Genomic DNA, 26470 nt, shown 5'->3' with positions numbered 1-26470 from the left:
CACTGCAGTAATGGGACCGGATGCCATGATCTTAGTTTTTTTAATAGTCTTAAGCCGGCACTTTCACTCTCCTCCTTTACCCTCATCAAGAGGCTCTTTAGTTCCTCTTTACTTTCTGCCATGAGAATGGTATCATCTGCATAGCTGATGTTGATGATGTTTCTCCTGCTTATCTTGATTCCAGCTTGTAACTCAACCAACCCAGCACTTCTCATGATGTGCTCAGAGTATAGGTTGAACAAACAGGGTGACAGCAGACAGCCCTGTTGTACTCCTTTCTTGATCTTGAACCAGTCAGTTGTTCCATACAGGGTTCTACCTGTTGCTTGTTTACCCACATACAGGTTTCTCAGGAGACAGGTAAGATGGTCTGGTATTCCCATCTTTCTAAGAGCTTTCCACAGTTTGTCATGATCCACACAGTCAAAGGCTTCTGCACAGTCGATGAAACAGAGACAGATGTTTTTCTGAAATTCTCTTGCTTTCTCTATAATCCAGCGAATGTTGGCAATTTGATCTCTAGTTCCTCTTCCTTTTCCAAAGCCAGTTTGGACATCTGGAAGTTCTGGGTTCACATAATGCTGAAGCCTAGCATGCAAGATTTTAAGCATGACTTTATTAGCATAGGAGATGAATGAGATTGTCTGCTGGTTAGCACATTCTTTGGTACTACCCTTCTTGGGAACTGGGATGAGGACTGACCTTTTCCAGTCCTGTGGCCACTCCTGGGTCTTCCAGATTTGCTGACATAATGAATGCAAAACCTTGATGGCCACATTCAAGTGCTCAGTAGCTATAAGTGGTTAGTAGCTACTAAGCTGGACAACCGAGATCCAGAACATTTTATCACTTCAGGAAGTTCCCTCTGACACTCCTCCTCTCAATGTGTTTCATTGAGCATTTATAATATTTCATGAGCCAGTTTAGGAAATGCTGTCCAGATCACCACTGTCCAAAAGACACATAATGTGAGAGCCACAAACAATTAAAATTTTTCTAGTGGCCACGTTTTAAAAAGGAAAAAGAAATTAATTTTAATAATATATTTCATTTAACTAATGTACCCAAAATATTATCCTTCTAACGATATATTCAATATAAACCAATTATCAGTAAGATATCTTACGTTCTTATCTTTGCACTAAGACTTTTACACTTAGAGCACACCTCAATTTGAACTAGTCAAATTACAAAGGCTGAATAAGCACTGCGTATGGTGGGTGTTTCCTTTACTGGGCAGTGAGTCTACTGACATACAGCTAAGAAAACAGGTCCAGGGAGGTTAGAGGAGGTGCCCCTTAGAGGATTAATCTATGACACAGAAAAGACAAGAAGAGCTCCCTGATTTCCAAACCTCTCCTTTACCACTGATGGAAATTGCTTATCTAGCCAAAGACAAAAATATACAATATGAATTTACTAAAGCAATAAAAAGTTTTAAAATATAATTAATGAAAATAAAACATTAACTTGAAAATTTTTTTTATCCATTCAGAGTTCAAACAGAAATAACAATTTAAAAGCCTCTCAGCGCTTAGTTCAGTTCTTTCACTCATCTCAGAGGTATAAGTGGGAGAGGCTGGGAGAGACTCATTATCTAATTTTATGAATGTAGGTAAATCATGGATCTAGGAAAACATTTTTCCTATCATTGTTATCTTTAAAACAGCCCTAAGCCTAAAAAGACCCTGATGCTGGGAAAGATTGAGGGCAAGAAGAGAAGGGGATAACAGAGGATGAGATGGTTGGATGGCATCACCGACTCAAAGGACATGAGTTTGGGTAAACTCCGGGAATTGGTGATGGACAGGGAGGCCTGGAGTGCTGTGGTTCACAGGGTCGCAAAGAATCGGACACGACTGCGCGGCTGAACTGAACTGAAGCCTGAAAATGTCCTACAGCATTTATAAAAATCCCCCACCATTTATAAACATTCTAAATCAAGCCCTTTAATGTTTGTTCACAATCACCACCTATCAGCTCTAATTTAGAATACAGGTGAGTATTTTTGGAAAGGTCCTGAATCCAACAATATTTTCTATTTTTAAAGCTTATAAAAAGTGAGAGTAAGGTATTATTCTTCTAGCCTTCTTCATTTGGCCTGAAACTAGTTACAGAAAACCTGAAAAAATCTTAGGCAGTTACACAAAGAATACTTTCTTAAAAATCAATAAACCCCATTCCTCTCCCTTGCATAAAGAAAAACAATGAAAACAACCTCCTAGTCTCAAGATAAACCTGGAATCAGAGGGAGATACAGTCCAGCAGATTTCCCGTCTGTTTTGCGCCATACCGTTTCCTCAGTGACCAGCTATCTTCTACAGTTTGCCAAGAGTCTTACTGGACTATCCGTAAAGATGAGTGTGTCCAGCACCACCTTCACTCATTCATCCTGTGGATTCATGTTCCTATTCTCCTCCCATACCTCATCTCCCCAAGTACTCTCTTGAGCAATGGTGGCTCCTCCTGCAAAGGCTGTGGATTCTTGAAGAAAATAGTCTTTTGTTTTACTGTCACATAAGGGACAAAGCAAAATTCTCTTTACTTTTGCTCTAAAACTGGGAGAACAGGAGGAGGAAAATAGAAGCATATGGTGGTGGAGCAGAGGTGGGCTGAGTAAGGAAGAAAACCAATGAGTGAACTTATGCTGCCAAGGTAATTCTTATATCATGCAGCCACTGTAATAAAGCTTTTCCTGTTATCCCTGGGTATAGATTTGAGTTCCCGACGAATATAATCAGGAAGATTTGTCTTAATGAGCATTTTTAATAATTCAGATGTTTCTGTTCTAAAGAACAATATTAAAGGACACACATGGCACATTCAAGTATATGCTAGCTAAGGGGAGGCACATGTGCCAAGGCAGGCTCTCACTGTGATGCAGTGAGTCGAATGTCTAACAAATGATCCATGTAAGAGTAAGTTTGGGATTCATCTTGTTTAATCCTGAGATTTATGAAAAGGAAATATGAACAGCTGTTAGTGTCAGGTTCAAGTTTGAAACAAAATGTCCTATTAAACCTCTTAAGGTTTTGAATCAAATGAAATTGAAAAGAATGCTGACCCATAAACTGTTTTTTTTTTTTAAATCAGTTACTGCTTATAATTTGTGAGAAAGGGTTTTCTCCATACCAAGGGACCAAATCCAAATACAGAAAAGTATGTAATGCTGAGTCCTCTAATTTAAAATTTTTGTCTCTCTGAAATAGCCTCTATTTATAAAAAGCAAACACTATCAACTTAAACTTTAAAAATACACATTTCCTCACCTCCATGTACAATGTAAGAAAGCAAAACTACCCTGTTATCACACCCATTCAAATAAGATAAACAAATCTGAGTTTTTGAAAAAGGTTAAAGACCAAAAAGAAAACACAATCTTTTAATGCTCTATACTTTGAAATAAATGCCAAAATAAAAATAAATTTTTAAAGAAAACTGTGTAATTTAAATACAAACAAATGATGTAATATAGAGTCACTAGAAATTCTCAGTAAAAGGTTCTCAAAGGTTTACTAAAAGTTCTAAAGCTAGACAAGACGTAGAATCTCTAGAAAGAATCTAGTCCTGGAAACCTGTCTTACAAATACCAAACCATATAAGATAAGGACAACTCTTGAAATTAAATCTGAGAAGGTTCTTCAAAACTTTGCTAAATGAGGTACCTTCTCAATATACAGTTCTATGATCTCATGGCATTTGAATCTCATCAGAATTACTGAGTTCTGTGCTTTCACTAGATGATTTTTCCTATCTGATTTAAGAGGGGGGACAGGAGTAGCAATACAATCATTTTCCATCTGCTTCCATACAATGTTCCTAATATGTTAATAATGATTTTGTAATTCTTCAGCCCTGTCCTTTTTATATTTTTCGTTTCAAAAAGAATATCTTCTCCTTGGTAAATAAGACAATCAGTGCTCCTTTATTAAGCATTTGAATGAAAGAATCCATTCTCCCCTATTAACCAAATAAACATTTCAAAAATATCTACAAAAAAAGAAACAGGAGAATGGGTAAACAACTGTAGTATAACTAATGAACTCCTGATCCAACCAACAACAGGAATACATCACAAAATACTTATGGTAAGTAAAAGATGCCAGACACAAAATTATTATATACACACACATGCAAACAAAAAGATAGCAGCCATGGCAAGATTAATAACAGAGAGAATAAATTAAGGCAAAAAACATTTAATACAGAAAAGAGTATGTTACTATTAAAAAGACACAATCACAAAGATATATCAAACTATACATCAAACAACATCATGTCAAGACATACAAAACAAACCAGAAATAAAAGAATTTAAGAAAATCACAATCATAAGAGAATCTGAACATCTCTCTCTCATAAATTTAGAAGACTAAAAAAAAAAAAACCAGATAAAAATACAGATGACATACATAATGCAATTTACAAGCCAGACTTTACAACTCTGAACCTAAAGGAATATTCTGTTTGAAATAGCTACAAAAATTCATTAAATTAAATCATGTAAGTCATATGAAGAAATTATTGCAAAATTAGGAAATATTATAACCATATTCTCTGATTTCAATAAAATTAAACGTGACAATAACAAAAACTCACTATGATATGAAAGAAGGAAATTAGAATAACAAACTATTTTTAAATCATCAACAAAAAGAATATATCTAAACCTATAGTCAAAAGGCATCCTTAGAGGGAAAGGACACTCCAGTTTCATTTGTAAATATGCACAGATACAAAATGAAATCCAGCAGGATATTAAAAGAACAGTTCATCATGACTAGAAAGTTTTATTACCAGCAATAAAGTATTGGGGAGATCCTGAAGTAAGGTGATTTCCACGACATATCTCTAACACTGGACCTTTAGGAATATTTAAATCAATTGACTTTCAGTAATCCAAATACATATCATCCATTTCATAAATTACATTTTGCAAACTAAAAATAGCCAGCTTAAGAGAAGATTTTGTTCTGATATTCACTTAAAGTGGTACTGACAAAAACTCCATCCTGGTTATTCTACACTAGGTTTTATACACAAAACCAAGTACACAGTAGTCTCCCCTTATCTGTAGGGGATACATTTCAAGACCACCAGTGAATGGCTAGAACAGGATAGTACTGAACCCTGCCTTCTGTTCATGTCTGCCACCCACAAATTTAATACCTTTTCCATCTTTAACTCATCTGGTATGGGAAAAAAAATAGGTCTTTTTTTTAGACCTGTAACAGCCACAATGTTAACACTGGACCAGAATGGTCGAAAACTGACAGAGGTTGGTTATTAGCACCAAAGTGACGTGAGTCACTCAGTTGATGTGGCCATCCCAATGTGACATGTAAACAGCTGAGCTCAAAAAAACTACTTAGTTATTTAAGCACTACATATTTCAGGTCCAAGACACCTACTTTCCAACTATAAACAAAACTGCTTAAAATACAGAAGTTGCTATATAAGGTCTGTCCCAGGATGCATTCATGACCGAACTCTGTCTCCAATCTTATAAAGTAACAAGAAAAAGAATTTAAGATCAAACAGCTAGTTTAAATTATAGGTGCCCTGCTTCTATCCATTGTATTACTGCAACAATTGGAGAGCTGGCCTGAGAGGGGTTTTACTTTACCCCATCCCTTTGACATACTCCAGACTGAGCCATCTGGAATATTTAGGAGTTTTGAGATACTTACAGTGAATTCTTCTTAAGTGGACAGAAGGTAGGCCATATAACATCCCCGTAACTTCCTTAGAGCCATTTTTGGACAAAAATCATTGGAATTATCTAAAGTGGTAATTCTAACTCATATGACAATTGTTGTTTCAGTTATGAAGCCATAAAAGTTTTCTTTCCAAGAGAAGCCAAAAAAAGGGGGTGGGGGAGAGGGGTGTAGATCTGTCTTTAGTCCAGGTTGGAAAGGAAAGGAAGGAACTGGACCAGATCAAGACTGTGTCAAACTCCTAGACACAGTCACTGAGCGTATGTAAATTAAGCCAAATCTTGCACACTTCACTAAACAGGGATTTTTCACTAGAGCTTTCAAACTGACAATAAATCCTATGGGGATAAGTCTCAAGCCTTTCTACTGGGAGCTGAGATTCTAGAAAGAAAACTAGTACCTTAAAACGTAAGACATTTTTTAAAAATTGGTTTTTCTTTAGATAAACACTGCCTAAATCTAGAAAATCTACCTATTTACAAAAATTTATCTATTCATTTTCTGGAATTAGATATAGCAATAGTTGCACAACTTTGTAGGTATACTAAAAAAAATACACTTACACTTTAAAAGAGTGAATTTTACGGTATGTGAATCAGATCTCAAGAAAGCTATTACCAAAAAAATAACAATGACAAACTTATGATTTATTAACCTTAAACAGAAATCAATTTACAGATTATCCTCCCCCAAATATGCATGTACGTGCTATGTGTGCACTTTCAGGAAAGCAGGACAGTCAGCCAGGGAATCAACATTAGCAAGACCAGAGGCACGGACTGTTAACACTTTAAAATTTAATTTTTTCATCAAATAGTTCAGATATTCAAAAAAGTATAAAATGATCAGTGAGAGGGACACAAGGAGGTTCAAAAGTATTAGCGATCTTCTATCTCTTAAGCTCAGTTGTAGCTAAGTATGTATTTGATATCTTATTTGTCTTCTTTAAAACATACCTTCTTATTATATGTGCTCCTTAGCATATATATATATGATGTATTTCACAATTTTCAAAAATAAGTTTAAAAATAAATTATGTACATATTATGGAATAAATCAGTTCCACTGTAATGTGACATATGCATTCCTAAAAATCATCACACCATAAAATTGAATAATGAAAACCATAAGGCTTATGGGAAAAATGGGTTTTGGCACAACACTCAAAAATTTTAGTAGCAACATTTAATTTAAAAAAAGATAATCAAATAAAAAGGGAATCTAATAAAAATGGCAGCAGTTTTACACATTAAATGGGTTAAGAAATATATAAATGCTACAATATGACACTTTACCTTGTGAAATTAAGTTTTACTTGTGGAAGTGAGCATTGAAAGGTTACAGCTTATAAGTTACCGTGAAGTGGTAGCAGGCTAATCTGAAATCAACAGAAAACTTTAATAATACCAGATGAGGATAGGTGTGGCTCATAACACATAAGTAAACTGAGGCTGCTGGAGGATATCTAAGGTGTGTACCTAGAAGGGGATCTGCATATTTCTGCTGTGGTTCAGCTCAGGAGGGTGCACTTTTTTGCATTTACCTAGCATTTCCTGCAGATGAGACACAAAAATATGAAATGTGAAATCCATATTATACTCAAATAGTTCCCTAACCTATCAACTGCATTAAAACAAACTCATGTTTTCTTCTTTCTTTTTTTAAAAAATATTTATTTTTGGATGCACTGGATCTTCATTGCTGCTTTGTGTGGGCTTTCTCCAGTTACAGCAAGCAGGGCCTCCTCTTCAATGTGGTGTGTGGGCTTCTCATTGTGGTGGCTCTTCTTGTTGCAGAGCACAGACACTAGAGCATGCAGGTTTCAGCAATTGCAGCTCGAGGGCTCAGTTGCTCTGTGGCATGTGGAATCTTCCCAGACCAGGGATTGAACCCATGGTCCCCTGCACTGGCAGATTCTTACCAACTGCACCACCGGGAAAGTCCAAATTTGTGTTTTCTTATAGCAAAACTGTTTGGCAACGTAGCCATTAAAATGAATGTGCTGATACGGAAATACTTCTAAAATACACTGTAAAGTGAAAAAAACCAAGGTGCAAATGGTTTGTATACTTTCTTTCTATGTAAACTAGAAGAAAGAGCAGAGCGATCCCCCCTTCCCCCACAAATGCTGGTAGATGGTGTATAGATTTTTCTAGAAAAAAGGATAAAAACTGAACAACAATAGTTGCCTCTGGGCAGTCGTTTTGCTTTTCATTTTACTCCTGACTACAATGTCTGAATTTTCTAACCGTGTACATGCATTACTTAGGGGGAGGAAAATACCAAAAGGACTAACCTGGGAGATGGATTATGGGTGTCTTTATGCCTTTTTCTGTTTTCTTGTTACTTCTCTGTATGTTGAAAAGACAAAACTACAGATAATGAAAAAAAAAAAACTACAGAGAATGTGAAACATCTGGAACTTTCATTCACTGGTAGTGGGAAGGTAAAAATGGTAAAACTACTCTGGAAAACAGTTTGGCAGTTTGTAGCTAAATCACTAAAGAACATGCCTGCAATGCAGGAGGACCCAGGTTCAATTCCTGGGTTGGGAAGATCCCCTGGAGAAGGAAATGGCAACCTACTCCAGTATTTTTGCCTGGAGAATCCCAGGAACAGAGGAGCCTGGCAGGCTATGGGGTCACAAGTCCATGGGGTCACAAGAGTCAGACGCAACTTAGTGACTAAACCACCATATGACCCAGCCATTCCACTCCTAGGTATTACCCAAGAGAAATAAAAGCTCATGTCCATACAAAAACAAATGTTCACAGCAATTTTATTTGTAACAGCCAAAAACTAGAAACAACCCAAATGTCCATTAAAAGGTGAATGGATAAACAAATTGCGACACATCCATACAATATATTCATCAGTAAAAAAGAACTAACTGCTACATGCAACACAACACGAATTAATCTCAAAAGGATACGGAGGAAAAGAAGCAAGCTTAAGAAAAAAGAATATACTACAATGGTAACATTTTTACAAAATGCAAACGAGTCTATAATGACAGAAACCTGATCAGTGGTTGTCCTGGTATGAGGAAACAATGGGGAAGGGAGAAAGAAGGATCATGAAGGGACGAGAAAAAACTGGGGGACGATGCATATGTTTACTATCTTGACTGTGGTGATGTTTTCACAGATGCATAAATATATCAAAACTTATCATGTCATACAGTTTATATGTGTGCAGTTTGTGGTATGCCAACTGTCCCTCAATGAAGCTATTTAAACACACACAAATATTAAATATAGGCTGTCAAAAAATGTATAAAGAATACAGTGTGAACCCTCACACATTGTTGGTGGAAATGTAAAATAGTGCAGCTGCTGTGGAAAAGTTTGGCAGTTCCTCAAAAAGTTAAACACAGTATTACTATGTGACCTAGCAACTCCACACCTAGGTAAATATACAACAGAACTGAAAACATATGTCCATACTAAAACTTGTATGTGTGTGAATGTTCACAACAACATTATTCATAACAGTGAAAAAAAAATGGAAGCAACTTAAATGTCTATCCTTTGATGACTGGATAAACAAAATGTGGTAACAGTCATACAATGGATTTTTAAGCAATAAAAAAGGATGAAGTACTGACACAGATCAACTCTGAATATACCATGCTAATTAAATGAAAGAAGCCAAATACAAAAGGCCACATTTATTTGATTATAAGATTGGTGCAAAAGTAATTGTGGTTTTTCATTGTTGAATTTTGCCACTGGATACTGGAATACATTCTTAAATAAATGTGGTTATGTTATCCATCATTTTAATATGCATTTCTCACTTTATGGTTTTTTTTTTAGCTAATAACTTATTACTGTGCATTTTCTATTTATTTTAGACTATGGTAATGATGATAGACAAAAAGCAAATTCAAGTGATTTTCTTATTCATGTTCAAAATAGGTCATAATGTAGTGCAGACAGCTCACAACATCAACAATGCATTTGGTCCAGGAATTGCCAACAAATGTACAGTGCAGTGGTGGTTCAAGAAGTTTTGCAAAGGAAATGAGAGCCTTGAAGATTAGGAGTATAGTGGCCAGCCATCAGAAATTGACAATGACCAACTGAGAGCAATCAAAGCTGATCCTCTTACAACTACACAAGTTGTTGACAAAGAATTCAATGTCAACCATTCTACAGTCATTCAGCATTTGAAGCAAACTGGAAAGGTGAAAAAGCTCAGTAAGTGGGTGTCTCATGAGCTGACCAAAAATCAAAAAAACTTGATTTTCAAGTGTCGTCTTCTCTTATTCTATACAACAACAACAAACCATTTCTCAATCGGATTGTGATATGCGACAAAAAGTGAATTTTATTCGACAACTGGCAATGACTAGTTCAGTGGCTGGATCAAGAAAAGCAGCTCCAAAGCCAAACTTGCACCAAAAAAAGGTCATGGTCACTGGTGGTCTGCAGCCCATCTGATCCACTACAGCTTTCTGAAACCAGCGAAACTATTACGTCTGAGAAGTACGCTCAGCAAATCAATGAGATGCACCTGAAAACTGCAATCCCTGAACCAACAATGGTCAACAGAAACGGCCCAATTCTTTTCCATGACAATGCCTGACCACACGTTGCATGACCAACTCTTCAAAAGTTGAACCAATTGAGCTACGAAGTTTTGCCTCATCTGCCATATTCACCTGACCTCTAACCAACTGACTACCACTCTTCTTCAAGCATCTTGACAAGTTTTTGCAGGGAAAATGTTTCCACAACCAGGAGGAGGCAAAAAATGCTTTCCAAGAGTTCATCAAATCACAAAGAACAGATTTTTTAATTTATTTTAATTGGAGGCTAATTATTTTACAATATTGTGGTGGGTTTTGCCACACGTTGACATGAATCAGCCATGGGTGTACATGTGTCCCCCAGTCCCAAGCCCCCCTCCCACCTCCCTCCCCATTCCACCCCTCTGGGTTGTCCCAGTGCACCAGCTTTGAGTGCCCTTTTTCATGCATTGAATTTGGATTGGTCATCTATTTCACATATGGTAATATATATGTTTCAATGCTATTCTCTCAAATTATCCCACCCTAGCCTTCTCCCACAGTCCAAAAGTCTGTTTCCAAAGAACAGATTTTTACACTACAGGAATAAGCCAACTTATTTCTCACTGGCAAAAGTGTGTTGACTATAATGGTTCCTATTTTGATTAATAAACATGTGTTTGAGCCTTGATTCAAAATTCACAGTCCGAAAGTGCAATTATGTTTGCACCAATCCAATATTTCCAGGAAATACCCAGAAACAGGCAAATCCCTAGACACAGAAAATGGCTGCCAGGGGAGGAGGGGTGGAAGGAACCGGGACTGACTGCAAATAGGTATGGGGCTTGTTCCTGGAATCAGGAAAATGCTATAGAATTAGATAATAGTAATGGTTGCACAGGCCTGCCCAGGTGGCTCAGTAGTAAAGAAATTGCATGCCAATGTAGGAGACACAAGTTCAATCCCTGGGTCAGGAAGGTCCCCTGGAGGAGAAAATGGCAACCCACTCCAGTATTCTTGCCTGGAAGATCCCCTGGACAAAGGCCTGGCAAGCTATAGTCCAATGTGAATTACATCTCAATAAAAAAGGATATATACTCTCCAATAAACTAATTAAAAAACAAAATAGATAACAATCACCAATGTATGCACAATTCTGTAAATAAAACATTACAGATAAAGTTTAAGGCCCTGCCTGCTCAGCATTCTGGTCACCATCAGCCTTCATTACCACCACAGAACAGGTCTCTCCCCACACTTATCCCAAACTCACTCTTGAGATCAACAGAATAAACAATCCTTGGTTAGTGGAACTAGTTCTTCTACCTCTCCTTGTCTGCAGTCATCAAAGTTCACATGCCTGAACTTCTCCTTATTACCTTCCAACAGGTTCATGTTTCATCTCTACCTTCTCTCCACTTACTGAAATGCTATTCATCCTTCAATTCATCTATGAAGTGCACCCCAGCCTTCAAGAAACTTTTTCTTTCTAACTCCCATTCAACAGATACTATAGAAACAATCTGCTGCATAAGTCTTATTTTCTATAAAGGAAAAGTGCACCGAACCTGACTCACCCTCCATTCAACAGCAGTGTAGAAAACAGGCTGAAACGGGGGCAGGTTTAAAGGCAGAGAAGTTGGGGCCAATTTAAGGAGATGGCAGTGAAGAATTCTATTCTCTATGACTGAATGCAAAGAGAGAAGAGGATCAAGTATTTCTGAGAATCTATCCTAAGGAAAGACTCTCAAGCCTGGTGACACACATACATAGGATGTTCTTACAGATTTAAAACTTAAAGTATTAAGTATTAGTTCTCCTCTATCTGTATATTTTATAATTAAAAAAACTGGAAATAGTCCATAGCAAATTATAGTGTATTCACTGAATGAATATAAGGGAATTTTAATATGGGGGGATACGACCTTGTATGTAGAAAGCTCTAAAGATGCTACCAAAAAACTTAGAATAAATGAACAGCAAAAAGCAAGATACCAAGTCAACACATAAAAATCAGTTACATTTCTATATACAAATAATCAACAATTGACAAAGAAATTATAATATGTTCCATTTATAAAAGCATCAAAAAGGATAAAATACTTAGAATTAACCAAGAAAATAAACTTACACAATGAAAACTACAAAATATTGCTTAAAAGAAATTAAAGAAGACAAATAAATGGTAACACACTTCATTTTCATGGATTGGAAGACTAATATTATTAGTCAATACTACCCAAAGCCATCTACAAATTCAATGCAATCCCTATCAAAATTTCAAAGACATTTTTTGCGAAAACAGAAAAACTCACACTAAAATTTATATGTAATCTCAAGGGACCCTAAATAATCAAAACAATTTTGAAAAAGAACAAAACTGGAGTCCTCACTGGAGGACTCGCATTTCCAGATTCCAAAACTTAACAGAAGCCAGTGTGGTACCCAAAACAATATGGTATTAGCATAAAAACAGATATATAAACAGATGGAATAAAATAGAGAGCCCAGAATAAACTCTTGCATATATGGTCAAATGATTTCTGACTTGGGTGCCAAGACCATTCAGTCGGGGGAAAAAAGGCTTTTCAATAAATATTGCTAGGAAAACTGGACATTTATATGCAAAAAAAAAAAAAAGACGTTGGACCCTTTACTAATGCCTCAATTAACAAAAATTAACTCGAAATGGATCAAAGACCTAAATACAAAGCTTGATTTAAAATGGATAAAAGAATTTGAATTGACATTTCTGCAAAGATATACAAATGGCCAATAAGCACATGAAAAGATACTCAACATCACTAATATCAGGGAAGTGCAAATCAAAAACATAGAGATTATCACCTAACACCATTAGGATGGCTACTATCAAAAATAAATAAATGGAAAATAAATAAAACCCACCAGAAAAGTGTTGGCAAGAATGTGAAGAAATTGGAACCCTTGTGCACTGCTGGTGGAAATACAAAATGGGGCAGCTACTATGGAAAACAGTGAGGAGGTTCTTCAAAATATTAAAAACAGAATTACTGTATGATCCAGCAATCTCACTTCCAGGTAAATAGCCCATAAAACTGAAAGCAGGGACTCAAACAGGTATCTATGCACCCATGTTCCTAGGAGTATTATTCACAAGAGCCAAAAGATGGAAACAAGTTCATTAATAGATGAATAGATAAAATGTGGTACATACAGACGTACATATGGCTCCTTCATGGATCACAGCCTTGTCATGACAAAGGGGAAAGGTCAATTTTCATTCCAATCCCAAAGAAGGGCAATGCCAAAGAATGTTCAAACTACCTCACAACTGCGCTCATTTCACATGCTAGCAAGGTAATGCTCAAAATCCTTCAGGCTAGGCTTCAACAAGATGTGAACTGAGAACTTCCAGATGTACAAGCTGGATTTAGAAAAGGCAGAGGAACCAGAGATCAAATTGCCAACATTCCGTTGGATCATGGAGAAAGCAAGGGAGTTCCAGAAAAACATTTACTTCTGCTTCATCAACTAAACAAAAGTCTTTGTGTGGCTCACAACAAACTGTGGAAAATTCTTAAAGAGATAGGAGTACCAGACCACCCTACCTGTCTTCTGAGAAACCTGTATGCAGGTCAAGAAGCAAAAGTTAGCACTGGACGTGGAACAATGGACTGGTTCAAAATTAGGAAACAAGTACGACAAAGCTGTATATTGTCACCCTGCTTATTTAACGTATAGACAGAGTACATTATGTGAAATGCCAGGCTGGATGAATCACAAACAGGAATAATCAAGATTACTAGAAGAAATATCAACAACCTCAGATATGCAGATTATACCGCTCTAATGGTATGGAGCTAATGAAGAGGAACTAAAGAGCCTCTTGATGGGGTAAAAGAGAAGAGTGAAAAAGCTGGCTTGAAACTCAACATTCAAAAAAATAAGAATCTGGTCCTGTCACTTCATGGCAAACAGAAGGGGGGAAGAGTGGAAGCAATGACAGACTTTATTTTCTTGGGTTCCAAAATCACTGCGGATGGCAACGGCAGCCATGAAATGAAAAGACGCCTGCTCCTTGGAAGGAAAGCTCTGACAAACTGAGACAGCATGTTAAAAACCAGAGACATCACTTTGCCGACAAAGGTCCACATAGTTAAAGCTATCGTTTTTCCAGCAGTCATGTATGGATGTGAGAGTTCGGTAAGAAAGAAGGCTGAGCCGAAGAACTGATAATTTTGAACTGTGGTGCTGGAGAAGACACTTTAGAGTCCCTTAGACTCTGAGGAAATCAAACCAGTCAATCCTAAAGGAAATCAATTCTGAATATTCATTGGAAGAACTGATGCTGAAGCTCCAATACTTTGGCCACCAAAGACCCGGATGGTGGGAAAGACTGAAGGAGAAAGGAGAAGGGGGCGGCAGAAGATGAGATAATCAGATAGTATCAAGGACTCAACTGACAAGAATTTCAGCAAACTCTAGGAGACAGTCAGGGGGCTTCCCAGGTGGCACAATGGTAAAGAACCCACCTGCCAATGCAGGAGATGCAAGAGAGAGGGTTTGATCCCGGGGTTGGGAAGATTCCCTAGAGTAGGAAATGGCAACCTACTGCAGTATTCTTTCTGTGATAATCCCATGGACACAGGAGCCCGTCAGGCTACAGTTCATGGGGTCTCAGAGTCAGACACGACTGAACAGTAAGAACAAGCATACAGACACTGGAATATTATCTAGCCTTAAAAAGGAATGAAATCCAGATATAAGCTACAACATGGATGAACCTTCAGGACATTATGCTAAGTAAAATAAACTTGTCACGAAAAGACAAATACTGTTTGATTCCACTTATATGAGATATTCAGAGTAGTCAATAACACAGAGACAGAAAGCTGAATGGTGACTGCCATAGGCTAGGGGTGAGGAGGAAATGAGAAGTTATTGTTTAGTGGGTACAGAGTTTCAGTTTTACAAGATGAAAAGAGCTGTGGAGATCTATGGTGGTAATGGCTGCACAATGGTATGAATGTATTTAACACCAGTGAAAAATGGTTATGGTGGTAAATTTTATGTTGGGTATTTTACTACAATTGAAAAAATGTATACATAAAAGTTAAATGGTTAAGTATGGTTTTTCCATTAATAACTATGTTCTTCCTGATGGAGTACAGATAATAAATTCATTTATTCTGGGGGAGACACATAAGGGGGACAATTCTGTAAGCTCTACACCAGGCTACATATTTTTAGAATCTACAGAGCTTCTGATAATTAGAAAATCAATTAGAAAATGACAAGCACAAATAAAAAGATGCACAGAGGACAGGAAGAGAAATTCACAAATGGCCAATAAAAGTGAAAAAATGTTCAAACATATTAGTAATAAAGGAATGAAACATGAAACAAGACACCATTTTCAACTATCAAATTTAGTTTGGGGAGAGATGAAAATAAGGTGTGTTGAACAAGGGACACTTGCTCCTAATTGACACTCACTGTCTTCTCTTCCTCACTCCCATTCAATTACTTCCATCTGTTTCCACCTCCAACTTCCAGTTTGGTTAGTAACACCAATGACCAAACTAATAACCTCTGTGTTGCCAAATCCAAGTGAGCACCTCATTAAACATCTCAGAAGCACTGAGGAACCAAGACTCTGTGGACCAGAAACTTATTTCTCATGGCTCCCATGATACTAGTTTTCTGCTTTTTCTCCTACCTCACTGGCTATTCCTTCTGTCCTGTGCTCAATCTTCTTCCTCTATAAGATCTTCAAGCATTAGAATGCCTGAGCCTTACTCAATTATTCACTTTTCTATATAGTTTTTACCTAAGTGCTCTCTCAGTTCATCTGCTCAGTCGTATCCGACTCTTTGTGACCCCATGGGCTGCAGCACCCCAGGCCTCCCTGTCTACCACCAACTCCCGGAGTTTACACAAACTCATGTCCACCAAGTCGGTGATCTCATCCTCTGTTGTCCCCTTCTCCCACATTCAATCTTTCCCACCATCAGGGTCTTTTCAAATGAGTGAGTTCTTCGCATCAGGTGGCCAAAGTATTGTGGAGTTTCGGCTTCAACATCAGTCCTTCCAATGAACACCCAGGACTGATCTCCTTTAGGATGGACTGGTTGGATCTCCTTGCAGTCCAAGGGACTCTCAAGGGTTTTCTCCAGCTCCACAGTTCAAAAGCATCAATTCTAAGGCGCTCAGCTTTCTTTATAGTCCAACTCTCACATCCATACATGACTACTGGAAAAACCATAGCTTTAACTAGACGGACCTTTGTTGGCAAAGTAATGTCCCTGCTTTTTAACATGCTGTCTAGGTTGGTCGTAACTTTTCTTCCAAGGAGTAAGTGTCTTTTAATTTCATGGCTGCAGTCACCATCTGCAGTGATTTTGGAACCCAAAAAAATAGTCTGCCACTGTTTCCCCATCTATTTGCCATAAAGTGCTCTCAGGTGATCTCATAACTTTGAATATCATCTATATACTGAGTACTCCCAAATTTTTATCTCCAACTCTAAGCTCTGTTCTGGAAGCTCCAAACCTTTACATCCAACTGCCTCCTCAATATACCGACCTCATATCTAACATACATTTCAAATTTAATACACCCAAAACAGAACTCATGATTTCTTCCACCTCAAACTGCTCTCTTCCATTCTTCTCAGTTGAATGCTGCCATCTACTCAAAGTTGCTCAAAACAAGTATCAAAAAGCAGAGTTCTCCCTTTCCCTTACCAATTCATTTCCAAGTCCTGTTGATTCTACCTCCAAAATATCTGTTAATCTTTCTACTCTCCTCCATCTCCAAACCATGGACCTAGTCCAAAGTACTGTAAACTAACCGACCTTCCAGCTTCCACTCTTGCTCTCTTCCTCCGCACAGCAGTCAGATTATGCTTTCCTTCTTAAAACCTTCAAAGAATTCTCATAAAAATGAAATTCCTAAGAATAGCTTCACCTGCTCCTATCTTTGAAAGAACATCCACAACCGAAAATACAATGATAATAACTCCACACAATAAAACTATAGGTACCCTTCCTCATTTTTCTTTTCCCTATTTTTAAATTTTTCTATGAATGCCTGCTCCTTGCTCATTAAGAAAGTAAATTATATTGCTAAATAGTACATAACATTACATTGCATTTTAACATGTAAACGAGAAAAGGGAATGCAAAATGGTAGTTAAAACTCGGTAACACTTACAAGCTTAGAAGAAAATACAAGCAAACACCAAAATTCTAAGAATGAGGAGCCAGGGTTGTAGAATTACTGGTGATATTTTCTTCCACTTCTATTTTTTTTTAAACATAATTACACTCATTAAAAAAAAAAAAAAAGACTATGAGATAAACCTGTCTTCTGCAATCTGGCCACAACCCACCAAACCAGCCTTTCTTTTTCCCAAGTACTCATTTTCCCAAGCTTTTCACCCCAACCCCGCGCTGTCTCACAGCTCTGATGCTTTAACGCGGGCACCAACCCTGGAATATCCTCCACCTTTCTAAATCCTACTCATCCTTCAAGGCGGAGAGGAACGATAGGGAAGGCGACAGGTTGGAGGAAGATTCCAGGATTCTTGCTGATAAATTCACAACTTGCCGGTGCTGGGGCCAAATTTCGTCGCCAATCCCACTGCAGGCCACCAGGTTTAACATCCTAAAAGCTCCCGCCACTGGGGCCCAGGGAACCCATATCCTCTCAGAAAGCGCGGTGCCCCTCAGAAAGAACACCCCCTCACACCCATATTCCGGGTTCCCGCTGCGGAGACTCCCCAGACACACACACTCACCCTGGACCCAGTTTCCTCCTCCGGGGCCTCTCCCCTCCACAGTTACTCGCCCCCTCCCTTCCCTCAGCCAGGGGGCCGGCGCCTCAGGCGGGGTGGGGGAGGGGCGCGCACGTGCCCGCGCCGCCCCCGCCCAGACAATGCCCGGGAGAGCGGAGCGCGCGCCCGGCGGTCCCATCTCGCTCCCGCCAACACTCACCCTCTTTCTCGGTCTCCGGCTGAAGCGCAGACACCGCCGGGTGCCGCGAGAGGGCACGGGGGAGGCGAGGAAGCGGGCCGAGCCCCGCAGAGCCGCCCCACCACAAGGCCCCAGCGACCCCGAAGCCCGCGGAAGCACACGGCTCGGCGGCGCCCGCCCGGCCCGTTTGGCCCAGACGTCAGCACCAGGGACGGGGCGGGGCGCGCGCCGCGGCGGCGGCGGCGACGCGCGAGGTTCCGGGGGCGGAGCTCGAGACGTTGTGGGCGGGGGGACAAAGCTCGCAAGGTTGTGGGCGGAGCCGGGGCCTGGGCCGGGGCCGGGGCCGGAGCCGGGCTGAGGCTGTGCCAGACTCTCACCGTGACCTGCACTGCACTTCTGCCTGGGGAGAATGGGCGTTTGTTCTGGTGAAGGCACCATCATATAGAATTTTCTCCTTAGAGAAAGGAAGCAAGTTGCAGCCCCAAGAAAATATTCTGCCGGCATTTATGAAGCTTCCACAGCAAAGAAAACAGTAGCTATGATTTTCGTGTGTGTAATCGTATACCAAGCTTTGTGCTAGGTGTTAGGGATACAAATAACTATAGTTATTACTAACCTGTTTTACAGATGCAGAAACGAAGGCTCAGAAAGGCTGGATCTTATCTAGGTCATGAAACTAGTGAGTAACAGTCCATCAAGTACTGTTTTCCACCTAAACATCTCTTGAGCTCAGCCTTCCCTTTCCTTCTTCCTCTGCCCCAGTACAGCAAATCCCACATCTATCTGCCCAAGTCTGCTATAGCCTCACGTCTGGTCTCCAGGGATCTATTTCTGTCCCCCTTCAATCTGTTTTCTTCACTAGGTAAAGATTTACCATTGAAATTACCAAGGTTTAAAGGGTAGAATGTTACCCTTTACATTTTTTTTTCCAGTTTACATATATGTTATCAACTTTTTGGATGTGTTTGATGTCTAGTAAAAACGTTTTAAAGGATTTACTCCTATATTGTCAATAGCAAGCCCAGTGCATTACACATAGTATGCAGTCAAAATGTATTTGTTGAATAAATGAATAGTGGGGCCAGGAACTTACTCCAAAGCCCTGCATAATAAGGGAATACAGGGATTTATAAAATGTCATTGTTGGCCTCCTGATCTTAATGTCTATTTAGGGTAAAGGCAGATTAAAAATATTTGTTCAAGACTTCTCTTGTGGTCCAGTGGCTAAGACTCTGCACTCCCAATGCTGGGGGCCTGGGTTCCATCCCTGGTCAGGGAACTAGATCCCACATGCTGCAGCTAAGAGTTTATGTGCCACAACTGAGAACTGGTGCAGCCAAATTAATAAATATCTTTTAAAAGAAAGCAATATTTGTTTAGCACATTTTTTTGTGTATTTCTATTCTATGTCCTGGCACTAGGTTAGATACTGCAGATTGTAAATGAACAAAACAGTTTCTGCCCTTGTGAGATTGACTGTCAATCTAGTCTGAAAAGCCAGGAAAGAACTCACTTAGCCTTACGCTAAAACCCAAAAGAGAATGGGAATTGGGAGATAAAAATAAATTTCACAGAGAAAGAGATAGGATAAGTGGTCAGCATGGACATATCTATATTTTCCTACTTTGGGGATCTAACCCTGAGGCAGGAGATTAGAAATATCCACCTAAGTGTGAAGGAATCTTGAAGCCCACTGCCTCTGGCCCAGCTTGGAAGGCTGCCCAATTCTGGCAGAAGTCTCACATTGGAGTCCGAGTGGAGCGAGCGAGCTGAGTGGTTGTGTGGTTGCGTCCCGGAGACCGGTAGCGCTTGCAGCATGGCTGACCAACTGACTGAAGAGCAGATTGCAGAATTCAAAGAAGCTTTTTCACTATTTGACAAGGATGGTGATGGAACTATAACAACAAAGGAATTGGGAACTGTAATGAGGTCTCTTGGGCAGAATCCCACAGAAGCAGAGTTACAGGACATGATCAACGAAGTAGATGCTGATGGTAATGGCACAATTGACTTCCCGGAATTTCTGACAATGATGGCAAGAAAAATGAAAGACACAGACAGTGAAGAAGAAATTAGAGAAGCATTCCGTGTGTTTGATAAGGATGGTAATGGCTATATTAGTGCAGCAGAGCTCTGCCATGTGATGACAAACCTTGGAGAGAAGTTAACAGATGAAGAGGTTGATGAAATGATCAGGGAAGCAGATATTGATGGTGATGGTCAAGTAAACTATGAAGAGTTTGTACAAATGATGAGAGCAAAGTGAAGACATTGTACAGAATGTGTTAAATTTCTTGTACAAAATTGTTTATTTGCCTTTTCTTTGTTTGTAACTTATCTGTAAAAGGTTTCCCCCTACTGTCAAAAAAAATATGCATGTATAGTAATTAGGACTTCATTCCTCCATGTTTTCTTCTCTTATCTTACTGTCATTGTCCTGAAACCTTATTTTAGAAAATTGATCAAGTAACATGTTGCATGTGGCTTACTCTGGATGTATCTAAGCCCTTCTGCACATCTAAACTTAGATGGAGTTGGTCAAATGAGGGAACATCTGGGTTATGCCTTTTTTTTTTTTTTTTTTTTTGAGTAGTTTTCTTTAGGAATTGTCAGCATGTTGTTGTTGAAGTGTGGAGTTGTAACTCTGCGTGGACTACGGACAGTCAACAATATGTACTTAAAAGTTGCACTATTGCAAAACGGGTGTTTTATCCAGGTACTCGTACACTATTTTTTTGTACTGCTGGTCCTATACCAGAAACATTTTCTTTTATTGTTAACTTGCTTTTTAAACTTTGTTTTAGACACTTAAAGAAAATCTGCTTATGGCACAATTTGCCTCAAATCCATTCCAAGTTGTATATTTGTTTTCCAATAAAAAAATTACAATTTACCCAACTGTTAAAAAAAAAAAAAGAAGTCTCACATTGATCAGGGCTTAGGAAAAGACAGCTGCTGCGTTAGGGAGAATAAGGAATCTGAAATGGTGCTGCTGCATGTCCACAATTTGCAGATGGTGTGCCAGAAACCCAGACTTCTCTTATGCCTTCTGCCAGGCAAGAAGAAAGTAGCATGAGAACCATGCAGGTAATGGCTGGAGAATGTGGCTAAGACCCCCAAGGATGGGCAAAGCTGAAAACCCCAACAAGAGCTGAAGTGCTCCCAGTCAGCTGATGAGAGGAGCAGGGATGGGAAGGTGAGACATAAGAGTCTCAAGGTACTAAAGCAACAGATTATGAGTTGACAGTCAACAACCTCAGCAGCTGACACGGGCCCTGGTGACCAGGTATGATTAGGGACATGGCTGCGAGGGACAATGAGGACCTAGGCTATAGCTCACAGCTCTGCACACAGACCTAAGACTCCTCTGGCCACTGCCTCAAAGCTTCCCTTTAGTCCCACAGGCCATCTTTGGAAGTCAAGAGTGAGGAGGGGAAAGTTCTGATAGGACTGTAACTTTGAATTGACTCTTCACCCAAAATGAGATGGTTTAAGACCATACAACTTTATTGGCAAGCTATCTTTTTTGTTTTACCAGAGTACTTTTTTTAGATTGAATGAAAGAGTCTTTAAATTCCATAGTGCTTTTGCAGTTTTTGAAAGTTTCACACACATGATTTCATGTGATTCCACGATAACCCTTTCTTTCCTCTATGCCTGTATTCCCGCTCTTCACTCCCTCTCCCCACGGGTAACCACTAGTTTGTTCTCTATGTATGTGAGTCTGCTTCTTTCTTGTTTCATTCACTAGTTTGTTGTATTTTTTAGATTCCACGTATAAGTGATATCATACAGTACTTGCCTTTCTCTGACATTTCACTTAGCATAATGCCTTCTGAGTCTGTCCATGTTGCTGCAAATGGCAAAATTTCATTCTTTTTTTAGGCTGAGTGGTATGGCAAGCTTAAATTTAGCCCAGTCCCCAATAGGAATGGGAGCCCATGAGAATGTTGGCATCACTTGAAGAGAAATAACAACTTCAGATTTTTATACATAATCACCCGGTGTGTACAATTCAGTAACGGGAATAAGCTCTAGGAAGTAAATGGGCAGGGTGATAAGAGAGCACAGCACAGGGGGACCAAACTTAATATGGAGGTAGAAAAGGCCTCCCTGAAAAAATATTAAGTAAAACCTGGAAGCAATAGGAGCTGTCAGATCATGGTAAAACCTAAGACAAAGTGAGAGAAGTCCAGGATAATTTCAACGAGAGCAGAGTGCCTGGGTTTGGGGCTGAGAGTCAGATAAGAATAAGACTGTGCAGGGAGGTGGTGTTAAGATTTTGATCTTTACCTAAAAGCAACAGGAAGTCATCAAAGGGTTTTGAGCAGGAGAGTACTGTACTTAATTTGACCTTTTAAAGTAATGTATTTGACCTGGCAAATGGGTGCGGAATGACTAGAGGGATGTGTGAACAGAGAAGCAGCCACACAGTTGGAAAGCAATTTGATCAACTAGGTGAAAAATGAGGGTAGCTTAACCTGGGCTGTGGACACGGAAGGAAACAGAAAGATTCTAGAATGGTGGAGAAAGTACTGAGAGACTTGGTAATGAACTGGGAGAAGACTGGGGAAGAGAGAAAGGGATTGGCCCCTGCTAGGCCAAATGGCACCTGAGAAAAAATCGCCCCAGCCTTCAAGCAGGCCTGCCTTGCACAGGGGCCCACAGCTGGAGGATGGATTTCAGGCCCTTCCTTGTCCAAGCCTCCTAGGCAGTGTTCACCTGCACTGGAGCCTGGAAGGAGATTAGGAGATAAAGGACTGAGAGGGACTGGTTTCTGGAACTGGCAGATGGTGGAGGGTGATGCCATTTACTAAAGGGAGAACAGATTTTCAGTGTTGGGGGTGGTGGTGAGTGAATCAAGAATTGTTGGGAGGGGGCTCCCCTGCTGGTCCAGTGGTTAAGAATCTGCCTTCCAAAGCAGGGGACGAAGGTTAAGGTTATACCCTTAGTTGGGAAACTAAGATCCTACATGCTGTGGGACATCTAAGCCTAAATTCCACAACTACCGAGCCCATGCCACAACTAGAGAAGCCCTTGTGCAGCAAAGAAGACCCAATACAGTAAAAAAAAAAAAAAAATTTTAATTATTCTTGGACTATTTTAAGTTTGAGACATCCACCTAAAGACATTAAACAGGTCTGTGCACAAATTCTGGGGCTCGGAGAATTGGTGGGTGATGCCGTCAACATACCCTTATCAACAGGTGGTTCTAAGGGCTGGTGATTGCAGAATCGATAGCACAGTTCAGAGGGGTTGCATGGTCACAGCCCACAATGTCACACTTGGCTTTAAACAGGCCACCATTTCAAATGTTGGGAAACATCATATCATAACCTGGATTTCGCCTTCTATGAAAGAGGCGACCCACAATGCTATAATTAGATATTAGCTAACACTGTGAACCAAGGAGTGTTCCAAGCACTTCACAAATTTAATCTAAGTAGCAACTTGATTATTATTGTATGTACTTCAAGGAAGAGAAAACTGAAGCACAGTAAGGTTGAGTAACAGCAGACAGCTAAGAAGTGGTGGACTTAGGTTGCAGACCTAGGCAGTCTGGCACCAGGGTCTGAGAGCTTAGATACCTTGGGTGCGAGGAAGTTACAACCCCGTTAGAAAAGGCCTATTGCCTGCGGGGCATGGTCCGCCCAAACCTCATCCCAGTCTGAGCATCGGTTGCCACTTACTGTTTTATTAACACTGCTATTTTCTGATATTGGAGAATTATTTCTCTATACCAAGTAGAACATTAAAAATACTAAAGTCATCTAAATTCTATGGGTAAGCATTTTACAATTATTTTATTTGTGAAATTTCTGTTTAATGTTATCTGATCAAATAAAATTGATAAAAACAGGTTAGTATTTGGATGAAATATGTATGAGAAACTCATAACTATGTTTCCATGCTTCTGATACAATCATACTTCTGAGGGAATCTATCATTCCCAAGTACATGAGATGAAAACAACACAGAGTCAAGGCAACAAAATGTTAAATAACTTTTAAATTTCTTTTTTTAAATATTGATTTTAACATTTAATATTTATTTATTTATTTGGCTGCACCAGGTCTTATTTGCAGCATGCAGAATCTGATTCCCAGACTAGGGATCGAACCCTGGCCCCATGCTTTGGGAGCATGGAATCTTAGCCACTGGACCACCAGGGAAGTTCCTAACTTTTCAATTTCAACTTTATTTAGGTAAGGTTGATATGAGACTGAGGTGGGAGAGACTTTGACAATATGCTTAAACTTAATTTCAAGTCTTGGGGTAAAATAGAGTTTAAATCAGTTTGGGGTCTTATAGTCCCTTAACTGGGAGAGGCAGGTGGGATGATTTAGATTACTCACAAGTCTCTTAGTAAGAGTGTGAGAGGAGGGATGAGGGGCTGGGTGTTAAATGTACAATATTAATGAAAGGAAAAACAATAATTATTAAAGTTTGTCAAGAAGGTTCTAGGAATAATGGCACTGATCCAGGAGAAGGAGCTGGTATTTGGGAGGGGGGCTCACTCTGGGAGCTGCAGTTAACAGCTTCTTGCAGGGCTCTGGTGGAGGGACAGTCAGGGTAGGGGGCAGGAGTAGGCAGACTGAAAGCCGTAACCAGAGAACCAAGGAAAGCCTCAGAAGGGTAATGAGCCCCAGGCTCTGAGTGGGAGGGCACTCTGACTCAGACGGAAAATTGTTGCTAAGCTCTGCCCCAGAGATCCCCACACCTGAGGTGTCTTGCCCTCCTCCCTAAGAAGACTAACCACCCTTCCTAAGATGAACAGGAGTGGGACTCCTGGAGCCCTTATAGTAATGAGGTAACCAGGTTGCAGACCCCAGTTAGACTTTTAAAATGAGAACCTCACATGTACAGCCCCAAACAAACTGTTAGTCAGTGCTTGGGAATTACACACTCAGATAGTTAAAAATAAATGATTGCCCCCAGCCAAGTCCAAACAAGAAACCAAATGTTTAGTTGATGTATTTGGATTTTACAAAACTATATTCCACCCTTGTAGATCTTACCAGACTCTATCCTAATGCACAAAGAAACCATGCATTGGGCTTCTCCTCTGTGGATTGGGAAGTCACCATACATATGAATTTGGGGAGTGGAGGAAATGATGCAAGACATTTTCATTCATGCCCCCTAAAAGGGGGTTATTTATCCTAAAGGAAACTTTTTATGGCCAGAATCGGTTGAGTTCTCTGTATTTGTTTCATACAAAACTAAAGTCTAAAATAAATAAATAAATAAAGTCTCTAGATGAGGAGAACTTGGAGCTTTCATATGTTGCTAATGTAGAAAGGTACAGGTGTTTTGGCAGACAGCTTGGCAGTTTCTCAAAATAGTAAACACAGAGTTATCATGTGTCCCTGCAGTTACACGCCTAGGCAAATCCCAGGAGAAATGACAGCATATGTCCACACAGAATTTGTACAGAAATGTTCATAGCAAAAGTATGTATCTCAATAAAGTTGTTTTAAAAAAAGTGCTCACTTCAGCAGCACATATACTAAAATTGGAACGATACAGAGAAGATAAGCATGGCCCCTGCGCAAGGATGACACGCAAATTCGTGAAGCGTTCCATATTTTTTTTTTTAATTTAAAAAAAAATAAAAATTAAAAAAATTTTTAAAAAGGTCATGTGACCATAGGCTACAAGTATCTGAGAATTAATTGTAAAGTTAAGGTAATATACAATTTCAGCTGTAATACGATTTGATTGTGATGAAATCTAGACAATGTAAAAAGGGAAATGTATAAGAACAGTTCTCCTTTAACTTCTGGGTCAAGTTTTAAAGACTGAAGACTTCTGATTTTAATTTGGTTACATTTCCTTATGTCTTTCATCAGCTGCTAGGTGTCTAGTTAATATAATACTGTGATATTTTCATTTATTGTTTACTATGTTTAAATTGGTTTTCCACACTATCGCTCTCTGTTATTAAAGATAATGATGTGAGTGCTGAATTTATTTATTTGTTGACAGAATTATTTATATCCTTTCGTTTTCTTGATAATATTTATTTGTATTATCCTGTTAGCTTTTGTTTTGTTTTGTTTTTTAAGTATTTGTTTATTTTATTTGGCAGCACTGGGTCTTAGTTGTGGCACACAGGATCTTTAGTTGAGGCATGCAAATCTTAGTTGTAGCTTGTCAAATCTAGTTCCCTGACCAGAGATCAAACCCAGGCCTCCTGCATTGGGAGCATGGAGTCTTAGCCACTGGACCACCAGAGAAGTCTCTATATCAGGTTTCAGAAATCAGTCACTGCCCAGAGT

General features: G+C 39.3%; 2 protein-coding genes and 1 non-coding gene across 8 annotated transcripts in view; 2 read left to right on the top strand and 1 right to left on the bottom strand.

The window, feature by feature from the left end:
- The window catches only part of YEATS2 (YEATS domain containing 2), a 97055-nt gene extending 78641 nt beyond the window's left edge, over positions 1-18414 (bottom strand). For 4 of the 6 annotated variants that reach the window (XM_043875074.1, XM_043875078.1, XM_043875077.1 and 1 more), the window contains exon 1: positions 18210-18412. The gene's annotated coding sequence lies outside the window, so the exon portion shown is untranslated. Of the gene's footprint in view, positions 1-18013; positions 18120-18209 lie in introns of those variants that run through there. The other 2 variants (XR_006335363.1, XM_043875075.1) reach the window with 2 other exon arrangements.
- A 1504-nt stretch (positions 18415-19918) lies between these two features.
- On the top strand, positions 19919-20852 carry LOC122675797 (calmodulin-alpha-like). Its single transcript, XM_043874888.1, has one exon. It carries the CDS (start codon positions 20005-20007, stop codon positions 20452-20454), a length of 450 nt encoding a protein of 149 aa, XP_043730823.1. The 5' UTR covers positions 19919-20004; the 3' UTR covers positions 20455-20852.
- Positions 20853-25674: 4822 nt separating this feature from the next.
- LOC122676179 lies at positions 25675-25781 on the top strand. Its single transcript, XR_006335464.1, has one exon. It is a non-coding gene; the product is annotated as a U6 spliceosomal RNA (small nuclear RNA).
- Positions 25782-26470: the final 689 nt, after the last annotated feature.

This window comes from Cervus elaphus, chromosome 19, assembly GCF_910594005.1.
Source record: "Cervus elaphus chromosome 19, mCerEla1.1, whole genome shotgun sequence".
NCBI lineage: Eukaryota > Metazoa > Chordata > Mammalia > Artiodactyla > Cervidae > Cervus > Cervus elaphus.
The sequence above is the reverse complement of the archived record's forward strand: the minus strand, read 5'-3'. Positions and strand labels throughout refer to the sequence as shown.